Below are 19,682 nucleotides of genomic sequence, written 5' to 3'. Positions count from 1 at the left end.
TTCTTCTTGACGTTGTTTCTCAGCTTTTTTCTTCAACTAAAACTCCTTCACATATTCCAACATTTGGTATCTCACATCATGAGAAACCTTTTTACATGATCCAATATCACCTTTTATCTCCGCAAGGTGTTTTTTCATCCTATTAATACCCCCACCTTTATATGTTTGCCTACAATACACACATGTAAAAGTATTTCGTCCTTTCTCATCCGCCCCAAGGCTAAAATGTTCCCAAGCCGGATCAACATTTTCCCTTACTTTAGAGCTAGACTCCATTACATTGGAATCAACTTCATGTGATGGAGTAGACCCGGTCTCTGTTTCCATTTTAATCTAAAAGACTAAACAACCAATCAAACATGCATAGACCCATCAATTTTTGAAATACAGATAGTCAAAGAATCACAACTTCATACACAAAGTCAAATTAAGAAACTAATATACACAAAGTCATAGAGTCAAAGAATCACAAATTGATCTATAGGTGATGATATAGAGAGAATCATAAACTTCAAGCACCTAAAAAATATTAATGTTATTTTGCAGGGCCTAAAATATTGTAAAAAGTAGGCGTAAATGCACTTTTAGTCCCTACATTTTGGCTTTTTTCCATTTTAGTCCCTACATTTTATTTTTTCCACTTTTAGTCCCTAAACCAATTAACGCGTTCCATTTTGGTCCTTTCCGTCAGTCAATCGACGAAAATAGCTGAGGTGGCAGCCGGAGGAATAAAATATTATTAAAAATGCCACATCACCCATGACACATCAGCATATAAATTTAAAAAATTAATTTATTAATTTTAACAAAATTTAAAAACATAAAAACAAAATTTAAAACAATAAAATCAAATGCCTATGAACACAAGAACATAAACCCAGAAAATCAAACCAAGAACACGAATTCAAAATTAAACCCATTGAAAGACCAATGCTGAAAGCCCATAAGTTTTTCTCGTTCTTCCCCAAAGATTCATAGCCAAAATCATAAAATCCAAGAAAACCCAGAAATCTCAAACACTCAAAAACCCAGAAACCCAAAAACTCAAACAAAACCCAGTTTATTTCAAACAATCAACAATAAAATCAACCGACCTGGCCAGCTCAGCTCATTGAATCAAACAAACACACAAACCCAGAAAAACCCAGAAAAACCCAGCCAATTCGGCTCACAACAACAGCAAGCCCAACCAATCCATAACAGATCTAAACTCAAATCAGCTATCATAGATCCCACAACTCCAACAGATTCAACATTGTGAGACAAAGAGAGAGAGGTGCTGTTATCTTTAATGCTTGGCTTGTCTGAATTCGGAACCACCGACGACGAAGAAGAAGACGAACAACAAGCCCCCGTAATCTGGATTTGATTTTTTTTTGTTTTTCTGGTTTCATTTTTTGGGTTTGGGTATTTGATTTTTGGGTTTGATTTTCTGGGTTTGGGTATTTGTTCTAGCCGTCACTCTTCTCGATCTCGTCAAGTGCAATATGCACGTTCGATTCTTCTAGATCCCTCGCTCTCTTCCGTTTTCAGCTTCCGTGTTAAAGCTTTTCTCCATGGGTCTTTGGCCATGGATCGGCCATGAGAGGAGAGAGAGCTCGGGTATGAGCCATGAGAGAAGAGAGTTTGAGATGGAAGAGAGAGTTTGAGATGAGAGAATAGTGTGTGGCTGTGTAGTTTGAGTTTGAGATGAGAGAATAGAGTTTGAGTTTGAGATGAAAGTGTGTGGCCGGTTTGAGTTTGGTGTGCTCAGGTTTGGATCTTATGTTAATTTTTTGGGTTTTAAAATTTTTGGGTTGGTGTTCTTTGTTCAAGAAATTTTCAGATCTTAATTCATGTATTTTTATGTTTTAAATTTTGTTAAAATTAATAAATTAATTTTTTAAATTTATATGCTGTTGTGTCATGGGTGATGTGGCATTTTTAATAATATTTTATTCCTCCGGCTGCCACCTCAGCTATTTCCATCGGTTGACTGATGGAAAGGACCAAAATGGAACGCGTTAATTGGTTTAGGGACTAAAAGTGGAAAAAATAAAATGTAGGGATTAAAATGGAAAAAAGCCAAAATGTAGGGACTAAAAGTGCATTTACGCCTAAAAAGTAAAACCACTGCCTTCAAGCAGCAGATAACACATAGGATGCTATGCCATTATTCTACAGCTACAACATCACAAACTATGACTGCAAAATGGGGATAGGAAAGGAATGCCACTATGGAAATACAGAGAGGTTCTAGAATGCTGAGGTAGTTCTGTTCAGTATGAAATTGGCTATATATGTGTAATTGATCAATCAAGTGAATCATATACACCAACAAAAAAAAAAAAAAAAATCTATATGCACATCCATGATTTCCCAGAATGTGTAAAAGTTAGATCAGATAAATAGTATGTAAAAATATATTGATTTCGCAAAAGAACTAAAAAAAATATAGGTACCGAGAACATGAATGAAGTAAATATTATTGAAACCAACCGTAATAAAAAATACAAAAAAAAAAAAAACATGCAGCAAGAAGCAGTGATTTTGGCAGACAGAAACCCAAGAGGAGTATGATTCTAAGCCAAAAACATGCAACAAGAACCTTCAAATCTATATCATCATCCACTTCAGATCTATATCATCATCCACAATCATCCACATTTTCAATTGACCCAAATCAATTTACACACCAACACTTCAAATCTATATCATCATCCACAATCAACTTGCAAATATTAACAAAGAAAAAACATATTAGAGGTAATAAAGTACCAAACGACGGCGACGGCAACGAGGCACAAAGTGAGCTGCGACGGTGATGAGGGAGAGAGGCAGAGATGAGCGTGAGAGAGTGAGTTGCGATCTGGGCTGAGCTGCGACAGTGACGAGGGAGAGAGGCAGAGACGAGAGAGTGATTGAGACTTTGAGAGAGTGAGGAAGAGATCTGGGTAGAGCTGCAACAGTGCAACGAGGAGGAGGGAGAGACAAGAGAGTGATTGAGACTTTGAGAGAGTGAGGAAGAGATCGAACAAGGGTGGAACGACGGCGATCTGGGCTGAGCTGCGACAGTGCAATGACGATGAGGGATAGAGGCAGAGATGAGAGAGTGATTGAGAGAGTGAGGGTTTCGGAGTGATTGAGATTTGAGAGAGGGTTTCAGAGTAAGGAAGACTGGAAGAGGCCGAGAGTGATTTTTGAGAGAGGGTTTAAAAAAAAAAAAGGTGGAACGACGTCGTATAGGAGGGGAAAAAAAAGGGTGGATGACGTCGTTTATAAGGCTGAAACAATGCAACTGTTCAAACCGTGTGAACCGGCCACAGTTCACAGAACTGGACGGTCAGACCGCGGTCCAGACTAGTCCATGCTTTTTTTGCATGGAATGGTTCCTTACCCTAAATGGACCGTGAAACTGAATGGTTCACGGGTTTCCCGGTCGGACCGTACGATCCGGTCCGGGTTTAACAACCTTGTAATACGCTCTTTCAAACCAAGAATCACAATGTGAAATTATTACATTTTACTGTAGAGTCTATAATTGTCTTATTGGAAACAGTTTATCTAGTTTTTTGTTGAAAACTTTTTACTAAAAAAATGCTAAAGTATACTTGTACCTTAATAAAATTTGAAAAAGTGAGATAATGCGGAAAAAAAAATGAAGTTTTAAAAAGTAATACATAAAAGTTAAGAGCTAAAAGCTAAGTTTATAAGTTGATGCCAAATTGCTAGCTCATAGAGGCATTCAAGTTTGCTGAACTTGTAGTCTATGTTCAGGGATTTCCTTGGTGCAACAAAATTTCTGGTTAAATTGTGGCTTCCCTAGTCCACTTATTGATTTCTCTAAACCAAATCTTACAGATAAGTATTCTCTTCCTAAAATCCTTTTGGAGTGTCTTTCTGATTGGAACATTGATTTGAAGTTGAATGCTCGAAAATGTGTTAAAACACAAGAGCTTGTTCAGACCCCCAAATAAAAGATTACGGCTAGATTGCTTTTACTCTAACTTATCTAAGTGCGGAACAAGAGTAAATAAAGCGCAATAAACCAACAAAACTATTCTAGTGCATAAGCATGAATAACAAGCATTAAAAGTAAAGTACAAGAGTAAGGGAATAGAGAATGCAAATACAAGATAACACACTGATGTGTTATCGAAAGGGAAACAGAAGTACTCGGCATAAAACCTCTCTACCGCCCTCCAAGCGGTAATCGATCCACTAGACAATGAGTTAGGATACATGGGTTAGCAGGAGACCCTCCAAGCCTAATCTACCCGATGTATCTAAGCCCTCCAAGCTCCTACTCCAACAAGACTTCTCGGAATCGTGTCTTGTCTAGCTCTCAAAATCCCGCAACAAGCTCTATGTTGCATCTGTCATTCTTAGCTTCTTCCAATACTTTCCAGCAGCACCAAAACCTCACTTAACACTCTGAAAGGGTGTGGTAAGTGTTTGGGTTTGGGTTATCAACCTCTCAAGGATATAGAAATGGAGAGGTAGGAATTGAGGAAAATCCATAAGCAAATATGTAGAGATATGTGGGTATAACAATCTTTAACTCTCAAGGTTTGTGGCTAGGGTTTTCTCTCTAAAGTACTCCTCAACATCTGTGGGTAATGTGGGTATATATAGTATGAGTAGAGAAAGTGTGTATTAGATAACACAGTCTGGCAAAACAGAATGTTTCACAAGTGTCTTGCGGGAAGGCCTTACCCGCGAGCTACTCGTGAAACACAGCTGTCTCCATCTGTCCTGACTCTTCGCATTGCAGTCATGTACAGGGCACTTGCATCATTTCGCAGGATGCTTAGTCGCGAGCTACTCACGAAAACTCTTCTATCTTCAATTGCTTGAGTCTTCACACTCTCTCTCTCTCTATCACACAACCCTTACAATTAAATCCCACAATAAATACAAGGTACAAAAGATTGAATAAAATTACAATCAAATTTGGCATGAAATTAAAACCAACAAAACATATAGTTATAAATTACAACTTTACAGAAGTTATCTGCCATAACTGTAGATAGTGCTTACAACAATGATGGCATGATGGAACTTGTTTTGAATAAGCTTCAAGCTAGTTCACTTATTTTAGGTGGAAAATTGTTGCATGTGCGTTATGTAGCACATATTCTGAATTTGGTTGTTCAAGAGGGTTTGATGTAATTGGTGATGATATTGAGAAGGTTCGAAGTAGTGTATATTTTTGGACACAATCGCCAAAAAGAGCCGAAATTTTTGAAAAAATATCTCGCCAATCACATATTGCAAGTACTAAGATTAGTACTTGATTATAGGACTCATTGGAACTCTACATATTTGATACTTTCAACTGCTTTGATTTATAAAGATGTATTTCCCCATATATTGTGTTGTGAGCTTCAATATCAATCTGCTCCAACTAATAGGGATTGGGAGGTAGCATAAATTGTTTGTGAGAAGTTGGGTTACTTTCATAAAGTTACTGAGTTGTTTTCTAGTACTACCTACCCTACGGCTAATCATTATTTTCCTTCGGTCTTTCGGTTGAAGATGGAATTAAGTAAGTGGCTTTCAAGTGAAGACGAGTTGGTTAAGAAAATGGCAGCAAATATGTCAGCTAAATTTGATAAATATTGGAGTGACGTTCATGATATCATGAGTTTGGCTTGTTTTAGATCCAAGATATAAATTGATGTTACTGACATTTTATTTTAATAAAATGCATGGTAGTAAGGCTAACAAAGAAATTGACAAGGTTAAGAACCTTCTTTTTGAGTTATTTGCGGAGTATGACATAGAAAACATTAATAGAGGAGTCGTTTATTCTCAAGCTTCATCTTCTACATCTATATCAAGTGCTGCACATGAACATGATGATACAATGAGGAATTATGATTTGTTTGTTAGTAATGCGACTACTAACATAGGCCAAAGGAGTAGGGATATTATATTGGAGTTTGAACTTTATACTAGTGAGAAAGTGGCACCTAGAACTGAACAATTTGATGTTTTGGGTTGATGGAAGCGTAATGGTAGTAAGTATCCTACTTTGCAAAGCATTGCAAGGGATATTTTGGCTATTCCTATGACAACAGTTGCCTCAAAGTCGGCTCTTAGCACTAGCAGGAGATTGTTGAGTCAACACCATAGCCGTCTTCATCATGATACCTTAGAAGCATTGATGTGCAGGCAAAATTGGTTATGGAGCGAACTTAAAGGTGTACCAAAAGATGCTACCATTCAAAACGTTCTTGATGATTATGAAGAAAATGAAATGGAGGAAAGTCATGCCATGGAGCTTTCAGACTAATGGACAGGTATTATTATCCTTGATTATCCTTGATTTTGGTCCATGTTTGGAAACTGGTACTTTAGTTTAGGTACAGTTATAATGATATGCATTTTATGGGGTTCCTGGTTGTATTGTGGCATTTTGTTAGTGCTTCTTACATAAAGATGTAAATAGAAATGTTGTGTTTATCAAATATTTAATACTCATGAATATATATTAGATCAGCATCTTTCTTTCCAATTTTTTTCTTTATTGTATTAGTTACCCTCCATTTGATTCTGTTGGATCCTACTCACCATCTAGCATCAAAATGACTTCCCACTGAGAGGCAATTGTCTACTTATGCTATTGATTAGTGTCTAGGCACTGCAATGTCTATTGCTTGAAGTTGACCCAATATGGTCTATAGATATTTAATTTGCCACTCTATAGATTTCACTATATGATCCACCATTCCTTGTTCTGTTTCTTGTCCTATCAGATATTTCATCTCCTCTTTGTATATGTTTAAACAAACCTTTTCGCATATTGTTGAAGCATCACCATATTGCGATCAAAAATAAATAATGGGTGGATATCAACTTCTGGATAGTTTTCCATTTCTATTTTCCCTTTACATTGGAACTCATCTCCTGCTTACGATAAATTGATTAATTTATATGACATTGATGATTATTTATGTTTGTTTTGATAGGTCTTGCGCTGTTAGTTGATGTTCCAAGGGATAAGAACATTACTAGTATGTTCTCTCTGCTTTAATTGAGATTGATTTTACTTTGCTATGTGCAGGCAATTGGTATGCTGGGTTTGTTAGTTGGCCAATGGGTTTGTGTATGTGAATATGAAACAATATTTTGGTATTGTGATTTTTTTGTGTATGTGTTTATTGTGTTGTATCACTATGTGTGTGTGTACGTGAAGTTTACAAAGATGAGATATTGTGGAATTTATATTGTGTATTCAAGCAAGAAAATGGAAAGTGTCCTGGGTAGTGTGTTGTTACTTTTGTTTTCTCTACTACCTTTTTTTTAGAGCTCTTTCTGGTGTTTGACTAAGGATGATGTCTGGTGTTCTCTGCTCTCTTATTTTTCTTGGTGTTCCCTTCCTTTATTGTTTCTTGCGTAGTGTTTGTTCTTTTTAATATTATTTATGTTTGTTTTGACAAGTCTTGCGCTATTAGAGTTCATGATGAGTGATTTTTCACCTATTCCATTTGTTTTTATAAATATGTGCAGGTAGCTGCTAGAGGGGAGGAGGGCATGACGCTCTTTTTTGTCCGCTGCAATCCAAACTGTGGCCATCGGTGGAGAGATTGAGAATCTAAGTTTTGATGATAGTAGTATTCTTTGATGAGAGTATGTCATATAGAGTTTAGAAGACTTTTTATTACTGATCCAAGGACCTTCATGTTAGTTGAAAACATGTTTTCAATATTTGTTGTTTTTCAAATAGTTTTATATACCATGGTCACTAGTTGAGTGTCGACATATGTTTTGATATGCTACTTTATTTTTTGGTGACCAAAATCTCCACCAATTTCTTGGTCATACTTGATACTTAATACATGGTAATGCTGATGAGTTTTATTTTGGATTATATTTCATTGGTAAATTGAAATATTATGTGTATTCTAGTTTGTTTCGAGCTGAGTGATATATATTTTCAACTTTTTAAAGATAAATTTATTAGTTATTTTTTAGTTAAAATGTTTTGGATTAAAAAAAAAAATTAAATGGGTATCGGGTTGGGTATGGATATTCATGGATAATAAATCCGGGTAGATATCGGGTATGGATGCTAATGGGTATTGCTATCCAGGTATCCATGGACAAATATTTCGGGTAGGGTATGGGTATACCTGATTCATACCCTACCTATGGTCATCCCTAGTTTGTGTTGTAACTCCACATTCCCAAAACCCTCTTTCTCTTGGAGTTCTTTTTTCACTTTTGTCATTTGAATCTTTGGTTAAAACATATAACAATTTTGATTTCCAGCAGCTTAATCCCAATCCTCCGCTTCATTTATTAGAGGTTAAGAGTGGAGCACTTGAATACTGCCTTATCATTTCACCAAAGTGCTTGGGTCTACTAGAGGTGTAACAAGAGTCAGTTGGGTCAAGTAAGTTTTGATTGGTTTAAAGTTCAAACTCAACACTGATATAGGGCAAAGCTAGGATTTTTTGTTCAGGGGCTAAATTGCGGTACTAATATATTAGACTAAAGTCAAAACAAATTATCGCACACATGCGTAAACACACACATATAAAATTTAATATTTTAATACTAGAGTATATCATAATTTATAAGTATATTGTATCAAAAATATGAACTTTAACATATGTACATTCAAGAGATAATTTGGTAGGAGAATTTATCATCTTTTAAATTCTAATGAGTATATAAAAGTTATCTAGTTTGATATTAGACATATACAGAAAATGAAATTAAGAAAACAAAAACTACCTTGTTTATATAACTACTAGACCATTGATGAAGTCTTTATTTTTAAGAGCATTATTGACTAACTCAAATATTTGGGGGGCTAACTCTTATTTTTGTAGTTAAATCTTTAAAGTTTTTAATAATTATACATAAACTAAAAGAAATTTTTGCTATAGCTCTGCCATTGCACTGGATCCTCCATGAGCAACCCAGGGCGGACGGCTAAAGGAGCATTGTCAAGAACCATTGTGGCAAATGGATGAGCCATTGGCTTCGGTACCTGTATCCTAGCTAAACTATGGGCATCTAGGGATGGGATCTCACTTTGTTTACAATTACTAGTACGACTTTGTCACCCAGAAGTAGAATTGTATGCTAAATTAGTTATGGGATTTCTTACTCAAAATCCTAGCCACTCAAACTCCTTTCCAACACTTACTGATGTTTGCAGGGTTCTCCTCAAATAGGATTCCTCAAACAAGGGTGAAACATTACTTTAGGGAAACTTAACGGCTGCGCAAATGCTTTGGCAAGGAGGGCAGCGAAGTTACTAGAAGATTTTGTTCTTTTTTAATTTTCGTCCTATTGATGTTTTGTCATTTATATTTTTAAATCAAGATGCCATGGTAATGGCCTAATGGCCACTTATGATAGGCTAATACATGCAAGAGTAATGCTAGGGAGCAGGACACAACCCTTCTCATACCCCAAAATCACACTTTAGTAAAAAGGTTAATTCTAGATTAGATTTCAACATTTTTACATGAGTCCACCACATATATTTGAAAATGCTAAAATCTAATTAAGAGTTGACACATAAATATGGCGTGAATTTTGGGTGTGGGAAGGGGTGTGTCCCTAGCATTACTCTATTACTATGCAATTGTTTTCTTGTGTTTTTAACAATGATTTTCTTTTTTGTGTCGACGGGAATTGAACCCAAGTGTTCGAATTGATAAAGTTTTTGACTAATCTCCAGCAAGTATTTTTGCCCAAGGGGCCTCATGCCCGTTGGCTAATCTCCAACACAATTGAGTTGGATGCATTGAGTGTTGTACATCCCCAACAAGCAAACAAAGCATATATATCGTGAAGTCAACCAATATGCTGATGCATTGGCTAAAACAGGGTTGAGCTCTAGTAGTTCTTTTCATGGATGGAGCCATTCATTGACTAGGGGGGGCAGTGGCCCCCCTTAATTTTTTTAAAAATAATATAATTATATAATTATATATTTAGGTACTAATTTTAGCAACTTCGTTCAATAAAATTACATTTTGTCCCTCTTATTGATCATTATAAGAGAAATGCTATAGTTGCAAATTTTTTTACAACATTTTTACAGACTATTGAGATTGCCAATTTTTACTGGCTTGCATCAAGATCCACTACTTACATCGCTTTTTTACTTATTAATAATCACTAATCACAACAAAAATTTGTAAAAAAATTTGTAGATCTAGTATTTTCCTCCTCTTAAAGTCCATGAAAAAATTTATAGATCTAAAAATCTAAAAAAAAAAAAATATGAGCCCAAAATATTATCCCAACAACAAAAATTACCAATAGGCAATAGCAAAGCTAAAAAAAAAAATTGAGACTAATCAACCGATTTTACCAAAAACAAACAACTTAACCCTTAAAGAAACTTTAAACAAAATAATTTTATCATTACCAACAAAAGACACACTCTACACACACATAAAAAAAATAATAATAATAAAAGAAAACCTTTGCCGACTAAGCAATAGAGCCAAAAGGGTTTCTGCATATAACTAACAATAAAACCGTCCCCCCTAACTCAAAGTCCTGACTCCGTTCCTAGTTCTTTTGTTGTATTGATAGAACCACGACCAAAATGGCCAAATGGCCATAAAATTCTAACTATATAGTTAGTAGTTCTGGTTACTAAACTATATTATTTACTAGCATCTCGAGTCTAAAAGACTCCATTTTGGCCTATAAATCGAGTCTTTGAGACTCGATTTCCATGATCTGATGTGGCACTTTTTTCCTACTTGGAATTTGAGTTTATAAGGCTCGATTTATAAACCAAAAAAATTTAAAAAAATTCTAACTCTCAAGTCTCTCGTACAAGCCAAAATACACAAAAAAATTTTAAGAAATCCAGAAACACAACAATCAGATCAAAGGGAGAGAGAATAAGATCAGATCGGAGAGGCGACCTGCCCAGAACATATTAGAGAAGAACTCAGAGAAAAAAAAAAAAAAAAACAGAGAGAGAGAGAGAAGAACCCAGGCCAGAAACAGAGAGAAGAACCCAGGCCGCGCCGCTTGCCATGCGAGACCCACGTCGTGCGCGACCTAGGCCAGGCCGCGCATGGCGTGGGTCTCGCACGGCGAGCGGCGCGGCCTGGGTTCTTCTCTGTTTCTGGCCTGGGTACTCTCTGTTTCTGGTTTTTTTTTTTTTTTTTCTCTGGGTTCTTCTGGATCTGGGTTCTTGTTTGACCTTTATAAGGTTTGTAAATCGAGTCTTAAAGACTCGATTTTCATGTGGTCACCACGTGGAAAAATATGCTACATCAGAAATGATTAGACCATAAAAATCGAGTCTCTGACACTCGATTTATAGGCCAAAATCGAATTTTTTAGACTCGAGATAGTAGTAAATAATATAGTTTAGTAACTAGAACTACTAACTATATAGTTAGAATTTTATGGCCATTTGGACATTTTGGCCTAGAACCACCATCTAACTTCTACAGATTCGTTAATTCCCAGTCTATGCTAAATCCCCTCCCCCTAGGCTATATATTAGAGAACACATCACGCGAGTATCACGTGAAACCCAGTAGTCCCAAAACTATATATATATATATATATATATATATATATATAGGCCTGGAGTGGAGAAGGAGAAACGCAAGTAACAAGCAGAAAACTGAAAGGGCACTCGGCGGGAAGTAAAACCCACTCTCTACTCTCTTCTACAAACACAAGAAGATAAAGAGACCAAACCCCAAAAAACCCAATTCTCTCCAAAAACCCATTTCACTCTCTAGAGACTGTTTGTTTTGTCAGAAATCTCAGGGAAATTCAGATTGAACAGTTCAGTGAGTACTCAATATTCTTTTATTCCTTTTCAATATCTTTTTTTTTTTTTTTTTTAATTTCCATATATCTCTGTGTATTTGTCTATTGTTCATTTTTTTTTCTTTGAAAATATTTGTACCCACTTCTTTGCACCAGTTGATGATTCTTGAAGTTTCTGATTGAGTTCTTGCATCTCTGATTTTTTGTTTGTATTCAAGATAGACTCTAGTCAATGCTTTAGTTTGATTTTTAGGTTAGGGTTTTCATGCTGGGCCTTCTTGTTCTCAATTTATCCTTTGATCAAGAATTCTGCTTCTACTCCTTGCTTTAAGTATCAGTATTAGGTTTGATTTTAATTTTAATTTCAATTTTAATTTTAATTTTTAATTTTTTTATTTTTAATTTTTTTTATAAAAAAATCCCAAGGTTTATCAAAACTGCTACTATGCGTTGCTTTGAGTATTGGGTTAGATTTTTTTATTTTGTTAATTTCTTTCTCTATGATTAAACTTTGTTTGTTGGTTTATTTTGCTCTTAAGGAATTGGGGCAGTGGATGTTTGTCTAGGTTTCCAATTAAGCCTTAGCTTCTTTATAAAATTTTTTGTCATGAAAACAGCTTCTTCTGATTAATGGGTTGGGGACTTAGAGTGTAAACAATGGTTTTAATTCTAAGTAAAGATTCTTGAAGATTTGTGTTTCCTAAATGTGCGTGCGTGTTTGAGTGTTTGCTTGCATGTTTATGTCTCTTTGCACAAATTTATTTTAATTTTTGTGAATTAGTTTCAATTGTTGATGATTTACTGTGAAGCAAATGCTTTGTAGTTAGGAAATATTTGAATACCCCGACCATAGGATGCAACCTAGGAAGTATGGACATGGACACGACAATACAAGCAATTTCTAAAAAATTGTAAAACAACACGGTGGGTATGACACTAGCATGACACAGGTAGGACACCCCAAATGAAGTGTGTGTGCTTCCTAGGACAACCCTCCTTAGAAGTGAAGAAGATCTTTCTCTGCTTTCCGGTTTGCAATAAAGCTCACTTTGATGTTCTGTTCTTGGATTCAACACTTCTCAATTTAAAATTTTCTACTTTTTCTCTTTTTGCGTTGTTTCTCCATAATATTGAAGAAATCTGCACGGACATTTAGTTTGAAGTGCTAAACTAATTGGTATAATAAGTTAATTTTCCTGTTTGGTGTAGCTGCCTATATTTACAAATAATTTTTCTTTATACCATAAGAAGAAATTGAATGGTTTGAGGTAATTTAGACTCCCTACCAATGAAAAATAAATTTTCATCTTGACCAAGGCTCATACCAATGTTTCCTTTTACATATATCAAGAAGTATCATATGGGCTTCCGTTATTTGCTTCCCACAGCCCACATTTCAAGTGTCACAAACCACAAAATTATGTATCATTATTGTCATGATTTGTAGTGCAAATTACATTGAAATCATTTCATAAAGCATTATTGAATATTTATAAGGTTATTCTATTTAGATCTTTTTCAATTTGGAACGAGATTACAGTTTAGTGCAAAAATATTTTTCCATCCATATATCAAGTCCATACCTCGTGGTTTTAAAATGACCCTGTTCTTTTTTCGTACTGCTCTATCAGAAAAATTTGGCCTATTTGTGCCCCCCAAGTTTTCAGTTCATAAAAGCTTACTTCAAGGAAGTAGTTAAATGCAACATTTGATGGTGGAGATCTAATAATCTATGATGGAAGTAGAAGGGTACAATAAGTGCTCAATTGGAAATTACCTTCTTTATATGAATGGCGGGTACATTCATCAACAGGTGTAAGCTTTTACACCTATCCAAACATTAAAAGGTGTAAGCTGTTTACAATTTGATGGAACTTATAATATGTGTAAGCTGAATGGAGAATACATGCGTCTTCAGTCCCTAGAAGTCAGGATAAGTTTTAGGTAGATTGTATTGGGATCCAAGCTCTCTCCAATCATTTGAATACTGTTTACAGGAATTTTTTTCTTTCTTCTTCTTCTTCATTATTAGGGTAAATGACATCACACCCCCAAATGATCAAAATAATTAACACTGCCCCCAAAGAAATTTAAAAAAGAGGGTGACAATGTCAATTATTGAAAGTTGAGTATAGCAATTCTTCTTCTTCTTCAATGACATCATACCCCCAAATGATCAAAAATAATTAAACCTACCCCCAAATTAATTCAAAAAAGAGGGTGGGGTTTCAATTATTTTTATCATTTGGGGGTGGAGTGTCATTTCTTGAAAGTTGGATATAGCAAGTTTAATTTCACTACACCTCAGATGTGTCAGTGTAACTTACCCTTATTATTATCATTTTTACAGGAAAAGTTTAACTTGTTGAAATTGATTAGTATCTTCTGTCCATTTTTGTTAATTTGAGAAAGTATTAGTTAAATTTGCTCAAGATTGACAAAAATCTGGTGAGATCTACCATTTTTAGCTATGATAGGAAGGATAACAGTTTTATTTTTCTCTCCATGTCATTGTATCTGTATATTCTTTTTCCATCACATGAATGGTTCGGCTTAATTTCAATGCATTAACCATAAAGTTACTGTTGTTGCAATATAAGATAGTGAATTCCATTAAGTTTAATTTTCTCAATGCTTCGAATTGAGTTCCATAAAGAAAAATCTCAATGCTTCACATGTCCTGTATCAAACAACAGTTGCTCCTATAAGTAATTTGCGGCATTGTGTTTGAGTTTTCCAAAGCCTAGACTAATCACCTGGTTAATCCTACCAAATTTCAGTTTGATGTTCCTCAAAAAGTAACCAAATCCTTGTATGGTTTATATATTAGAGGACTATAAATGCAATGCTTGTGTTGATTCTTCTATTATAAGAATCAACATTACAACTGCTACAGATCTGATCTCTAAGAAATTGGTCTTTGATTGGGCTTGAGGTAGTACCTTCACTTACATAATACTTGGTTGTTGAATTAGGTGTTCTGAAAGATGAATTACCTTAATTCCAAGATAGATGGACCAAAAGTTAGGGTCTATGCAGACCTCAATTGCCAATATAGGAACTTTTACTTTCTTAGTTTTATTATTAATAGTTATAAAAAAAGTAGCTTTTATGATTAATGTGGTATTATAGCTAATTATTATATTCATTGTTTACATTTCATTGTTGTCAAAGAGCTGCGGGGGGGTCAAAGTTCAGGGGAGGAGGTTGAGTCAGAAAACCGGTTACACAAGACAAATTTGTCAGAGCATGAAAAATTTAATAGTCGAAGTCATAATTACAGGAAACTACATATTAGAATGGAAGATTCTGACCAATGCTCCGGAACTAAGGCTGCAGGCAACACCAGAGAACTAGTCTGAGCAAACCGCATTTAACTTTTCTTTTTAATTACAGCCCATTTGTCTAGCTTACTGTGATTCGTATGCCATAGTAATAGTAACATGTAAGTTCTACTTATGTGCCAGGATCTTGCACTATCTTCCCTTGACATTTCTTCAAAGCCTGCTAAACTTCCTACGTCTAAGCTTCTGCATCCAGTTCAAGCACCCATGGCTAATCATTCTGACAGTAATTCTGTGGAGAGTAAGTTCCTAAAACTGCAAGAGGCAAATAACATCTCCAAGGCAGCTTACAAGGAAATCATGGGTATGGCTTTAGAAGCAAACACTTGGGTTGTTGGTACTCCAGCATTAGGTACAATTGAGGAATTCCAACAGATATTTAAGACTTTGCCTCCACCCGGAATGAGAGTCGAATGTTCGGTTGAGACTGCAATTCTTCCAATTGCCCCTGAGAACTTGGTTTCTGTCTTGATGGATGTGGTGAGATTTCTTAACACTAGCATTGAAATACTTGGAACTGGGCATAACCTGTCTGCCAAACATGAATGGTGACTAGTGGGATCTACTTTCGTCATGAATGTTCTTGTTATTTTTTTCTGACTTGCATACCTTTTTTTTATGCCTCTTAACCATGCTAGAGACATCCTTAGAAATCTGAACTAGAAAATACTGTGTTGGTCTATCCCAATGCACCATCTTTATGCTTTAAAAAGGTAGTTTTACTGAAGAAAGAAAGGGTTAAGGATCACTTATATTTCTTGTCTGTAATGTATGGTTTCTGGAAACTTGACAGCTTGTTGATGAGAGGTACTGCAGATGGAAAGCAAATAATGAACTGTTATATCTTTGTTTTTGTGTGAATGATGGACATGGCCATCTGCATTTAAGGAACTGCATGAATTATGCTGGTAAAGGTGATCAGGCAATCAGAAAGGGAAATTAAAGAGGGTCTATATTATCTGTATTATCTGCAGTTTAATAAGTGGCCTCTTAATTCAGATGCACTATGTCAGTCAAATCTTACATAATTGAGTAATATAGAAAAACCATAACTGAGTTTTGCATTGCGATGGTGAGGTCTAGCTTTTAACTTGAACCATTCATATATGACCTCAATTATTACTGCCTATAGCATGGCAGAATGGGATAACCTTTTATTCTACCTGTTTATGATTTATCCAAGGAAGAGTCTACTCAATCTTATCAAAGTTCCTATGAAGTTTAACTCCTAATGGACTGAAAAGATTATCCCAATGAAATGATTTGTGAAATTCTCAATATACTACTTGAAAGCATATCTGAGCACGTAATGCCATGCCATGTTACTTTATATTTGGTTAGGGAAAATGAACACCCGCTAAAGGATTGAATTTGTTCATCTTTCTTCTTTTCCCCCTATACATGTTTCATTTTTGCTGCCTTTTTTTTTTTCCTGTTTTAAGGATAGATGGGGTTCAACCTTGTCCCGCATTGCCCATTTTGGATCTAGCCATTTGCCAACTGGTGTTTTGCAGCAGTTGAGTCGTGCTGATGAAACAATCACGAAGATAGTAATGGTAAGATTTGGGGGGCTCTCATTTGGAGATTACCATGCTTGATTACCTTTTTGTTTCCTTACCGGTTATAGGTCAATTCTACCCTACTAGTACTTATTATCCTTATTGTAGGTGAATGCTGAATTTCAATTGCCCACACCACTTGTGCCAACAAGGAAATTCTGTTTCCTTAGATGCCTACGAAAGATCGTGGAAGATATATGGGCCATTGTTGATGTATCGAATGATTATTTCCACCATGGACCTTCAGATTCTAAATTGGAAGTAAAGTGTCGGCGAAGGCCATCTGGGGTGATAATCAGGAGGCATGACGAGTACTCTGAGGTTAGTGTAAAGGCAAACGATCCACAAAAAATTATGTTTATTAAAAACTTCATTTAAGAGGATATAGAAGGATTCTTATTACTGCCCTGGTTATTTTTAATATTCTTAATGATTTGTTTTCTCAAATTCTGGGTCTCTATCCTAGTGCAGGTTATATGGCTTGAGAATGTGGAAGTGAATGAGCACCAAGTCCAAGAAAATATATACTCATCAATAATTAACTCGAACCTTGCATTCTGTGCAAAGCGCTGTGTTAGGACATTGTTGCAGAAGTTAAAGCGAAATAATAGTAGATTTCTCAATCTTAGGATGCCAGTGGACCAGCAAGGTATGACATTTATAATTTATCCATAACCTTTACATGTTAGTGCCATTTTTAGGCGAGGATAGTGTAAGTAGTAAAATTGGTTATGCTGTCCAATAATGGCGTCACCAATATAACTCGTATGCTGATTTTTTTAAACCTATCCACTCATGACTCAAGATACGTTTGGAGATTAATGCCTTTCTACAGGCCAAATCCACCCAATCCATTCGATGGGATGTTGTCCTTTGCTGTGCCAATTCTCATTATGCATGAGAAACCTGACTTTCCCTCAAGTTTTAGTTTTATGTGAGTGAAATGATTAAATCTAATGATATGCACATCTGGTCATATGTTTCCTCTTGCTGTTAATGTAATGTTCATTGTCATTTTAATCAAAACTTTGAGCTTTTTAACTCACTGTTCATTTTTTACTGGCAGTTTTGGTTTAAAAGTTAAATAACTACTGAGGTGATTACGTAATGAAAGTTATGGAATTCTCATACCATGGCTGTGATGTTTACTTTTTTTTCCCAATGTCGTCTTCATTTACAACATAAAAGCTAGAGCTTGGAATCATCATTATAAAAGTTAGTATCATAAATGATTCTCAAATTTTGTGGGGTTGATAAATGTTCAAAGGTCAATATATCTAATGCATGTTGAGATACTATATAGCAGGGTTGGATGCTTTTTTATGTTCCACAAATTTTATGATTTAACGAGAACATGAAGAACTTATAATATTATTATGAGTTTTGCAGCTCGTGCATATTTGCTGAATTTAACTGAGTATATGGAGAAGAATTTCTTGGAATGCATTAATGAGGCTCCTAACAGAAGGAAATGGGATATTCTGTCTGATGGAGAAGTAAGGGTTTTGAAGGATGTGACCATGAATCATGTTGAAACACAGGGCTCAAGTAATTACATCGCCTTGACTAGCTTCCGTATTCAAGCACAACCATTCTTAGTTGTTCAATTTCTTCTCAAAAATAATGTCAAATTACAGGTTGATTGCTGTCAAAACAACTCTGCCAAGTTACTCTGTTAGTGTGTTAATTTGCTAATCTATCAATATAGACTGCTTAGTGTTTACATATTGGTTTGTTGCAGTGGCCAAGCCTTCTGGAAGAGCCTGAAGAAGTGATTAAGCTTGCCTCAGAAGATTATAATAACTGCATCACTTTACATAAGAATGTAGATTTACAGAATGATTTCACAAAGGTGATAATGTGATTTCACTGATTTACTTGTCGGTGGGTGCATGATCTTTTGCTTATATGAAATGTTGTTTTGATGTGACAGAATCACGACTATTTGTTACAAGAGGCTTCATGGGATGAATTTTGTTACTTCATCATATCATCACCAATGACCCAAGCAGCTACTAATGCACTTTTTGTTGGAGGATGTATATATGATCACTTAAAGCCTTCAGGGTTTGCCATATTGCCTGATGGATCTGCGGGCCTACTATCTGATTCGTGCTTAGTAACCATTGCCATGCAACAAGAGCTTGCTGTCCTGGAATCTGGTCAAGCCATTCAGTCCATGAACTTTATCATCAATGACATCGTTGAAGAGATATATGAAGCAATGCCTAGTAGACTGCTAACGAGTTAAATCACTTAATGCTTCAGATACACTATGTAAGAGATTAGTTGAAATCAAAATTACTTTGGTCATGACTCGACTGAATCTTTTTTACTGTCTTGCAATTCACATGTACCATCAAATTGCAGGGTCTCAATTACTGATGGTCTTGCTATTATGTAGTCATTTTCTTGTGAAAATATAGTAGCACTCATATCGTGATCTATTGTTCTAATTTTTTGTATCTATTTTGCAGTCACAAGGGGGAGAAGCATCAAGTTAGACTTTGAAATTGACTAATCTTGGAAGCCATAATGGTTCTTGTATAGTCTACGATTTGTTCTGTATGCGCTTCCTAAACCTCATTTGTTCAGCATAGAATTTTAATTCATTAGAAATGAAGTTTGTATGATACTGGTCATTCAGTTTTGACATGATTGACATGTTACTATGAATCTTATAGAGGATCGAAATTTAGTTCCCAGTTATCCATGTACCTGCGGCTCGTGATTAAGAAGATTAAATAGGAATTGACGTCTGATAGGTTTTTAGATAGTCACACCTCCAGGGAGTTGAACCCGCATTCTTCCCATTGGGGAGAAGTGGAAAAGTACCATCTGAATCAAACGGTTCAGTACATTTTATTTTTACCTGTGGCCTTTAGCTGCCTCTCTAGTAGGGGAGTAACTTCTGAAAACTTTAGTTTTATTGAATTATGGGGCAAATTCAATGACTATTGTACTTCATAGAGGTTATGGAATTAAGGTACAAAATGCAGCTTGCATGGGACCTTTGAAAAAG

The 19,682-nt window shown here is 35.5% G+C and overlaps 1 protein-coding gene across 2 annotated transcripts; it reads left to right on the top strand.

The window, feature by feature from the left end:
* The first annotated feature begins 11,556 nt into the window (after positions 1-11,556).
* LOC115959878 (homeobox-leucine zipper protein ROC2-like) lies at positions 11,557-19,373 on the top strand. Of its 2 annotated transcripts, XM_031078516.1 has the most exons (10): positions 11,557-11,777; positions 14,932-15,113; positions 15,225-15,581; positions 16,544-16,657; positions 16,769-16,981; positions 17,132-17,309; positions 18,050-18,297; positions 18,402-18,512; positions 18,594-18,937; positions 19,138-19,373. In XM_031078516.1, the coding sequence occupies exons 2-9, from the start codon at positions 15,057-15,059 to the stop codon at positions 18,909-18,911; spliced, it is 1,596 nt and encodes a 531-aa protein (XP_030934376.1). In that variant the 5' UTR covers positions 11,557-11,777; positions 14,932-15,056; the 3' UTR covers positions 18,912-18,937; positions 19,138-19,373. The 2 variants fall into 2 exon arrangements, with proteins under 2 accessions (XP_030934376.1, XP_030934377.1); XM_031078517.1 differs by lacking the exon at positions 14,932-15,113 and having other exon boundaries at positions 11,558-11,777.
* Positions 19,374-19,682: the final 309 nt, after the last annotated feature.

This window comes from Quercus lobata, chromosome 9 (genome assembly GCF_001633185.2).
Source record: "Quercus lobata isolate SW786 chromosome 9, ValleyOak3.0 Primary Assembly, whole genome shotgun sequence".
NCBI lineage: Eukaryota > Viridiplantae > Streptophyta > Magnoliopsida > Fagales > Fagaceae > Quercus > Quercus lobata.
Note: the sequence above shows the minus strand (reverse complement) of the source record. Positions and strands in the feature narration are given on the sequence as shown.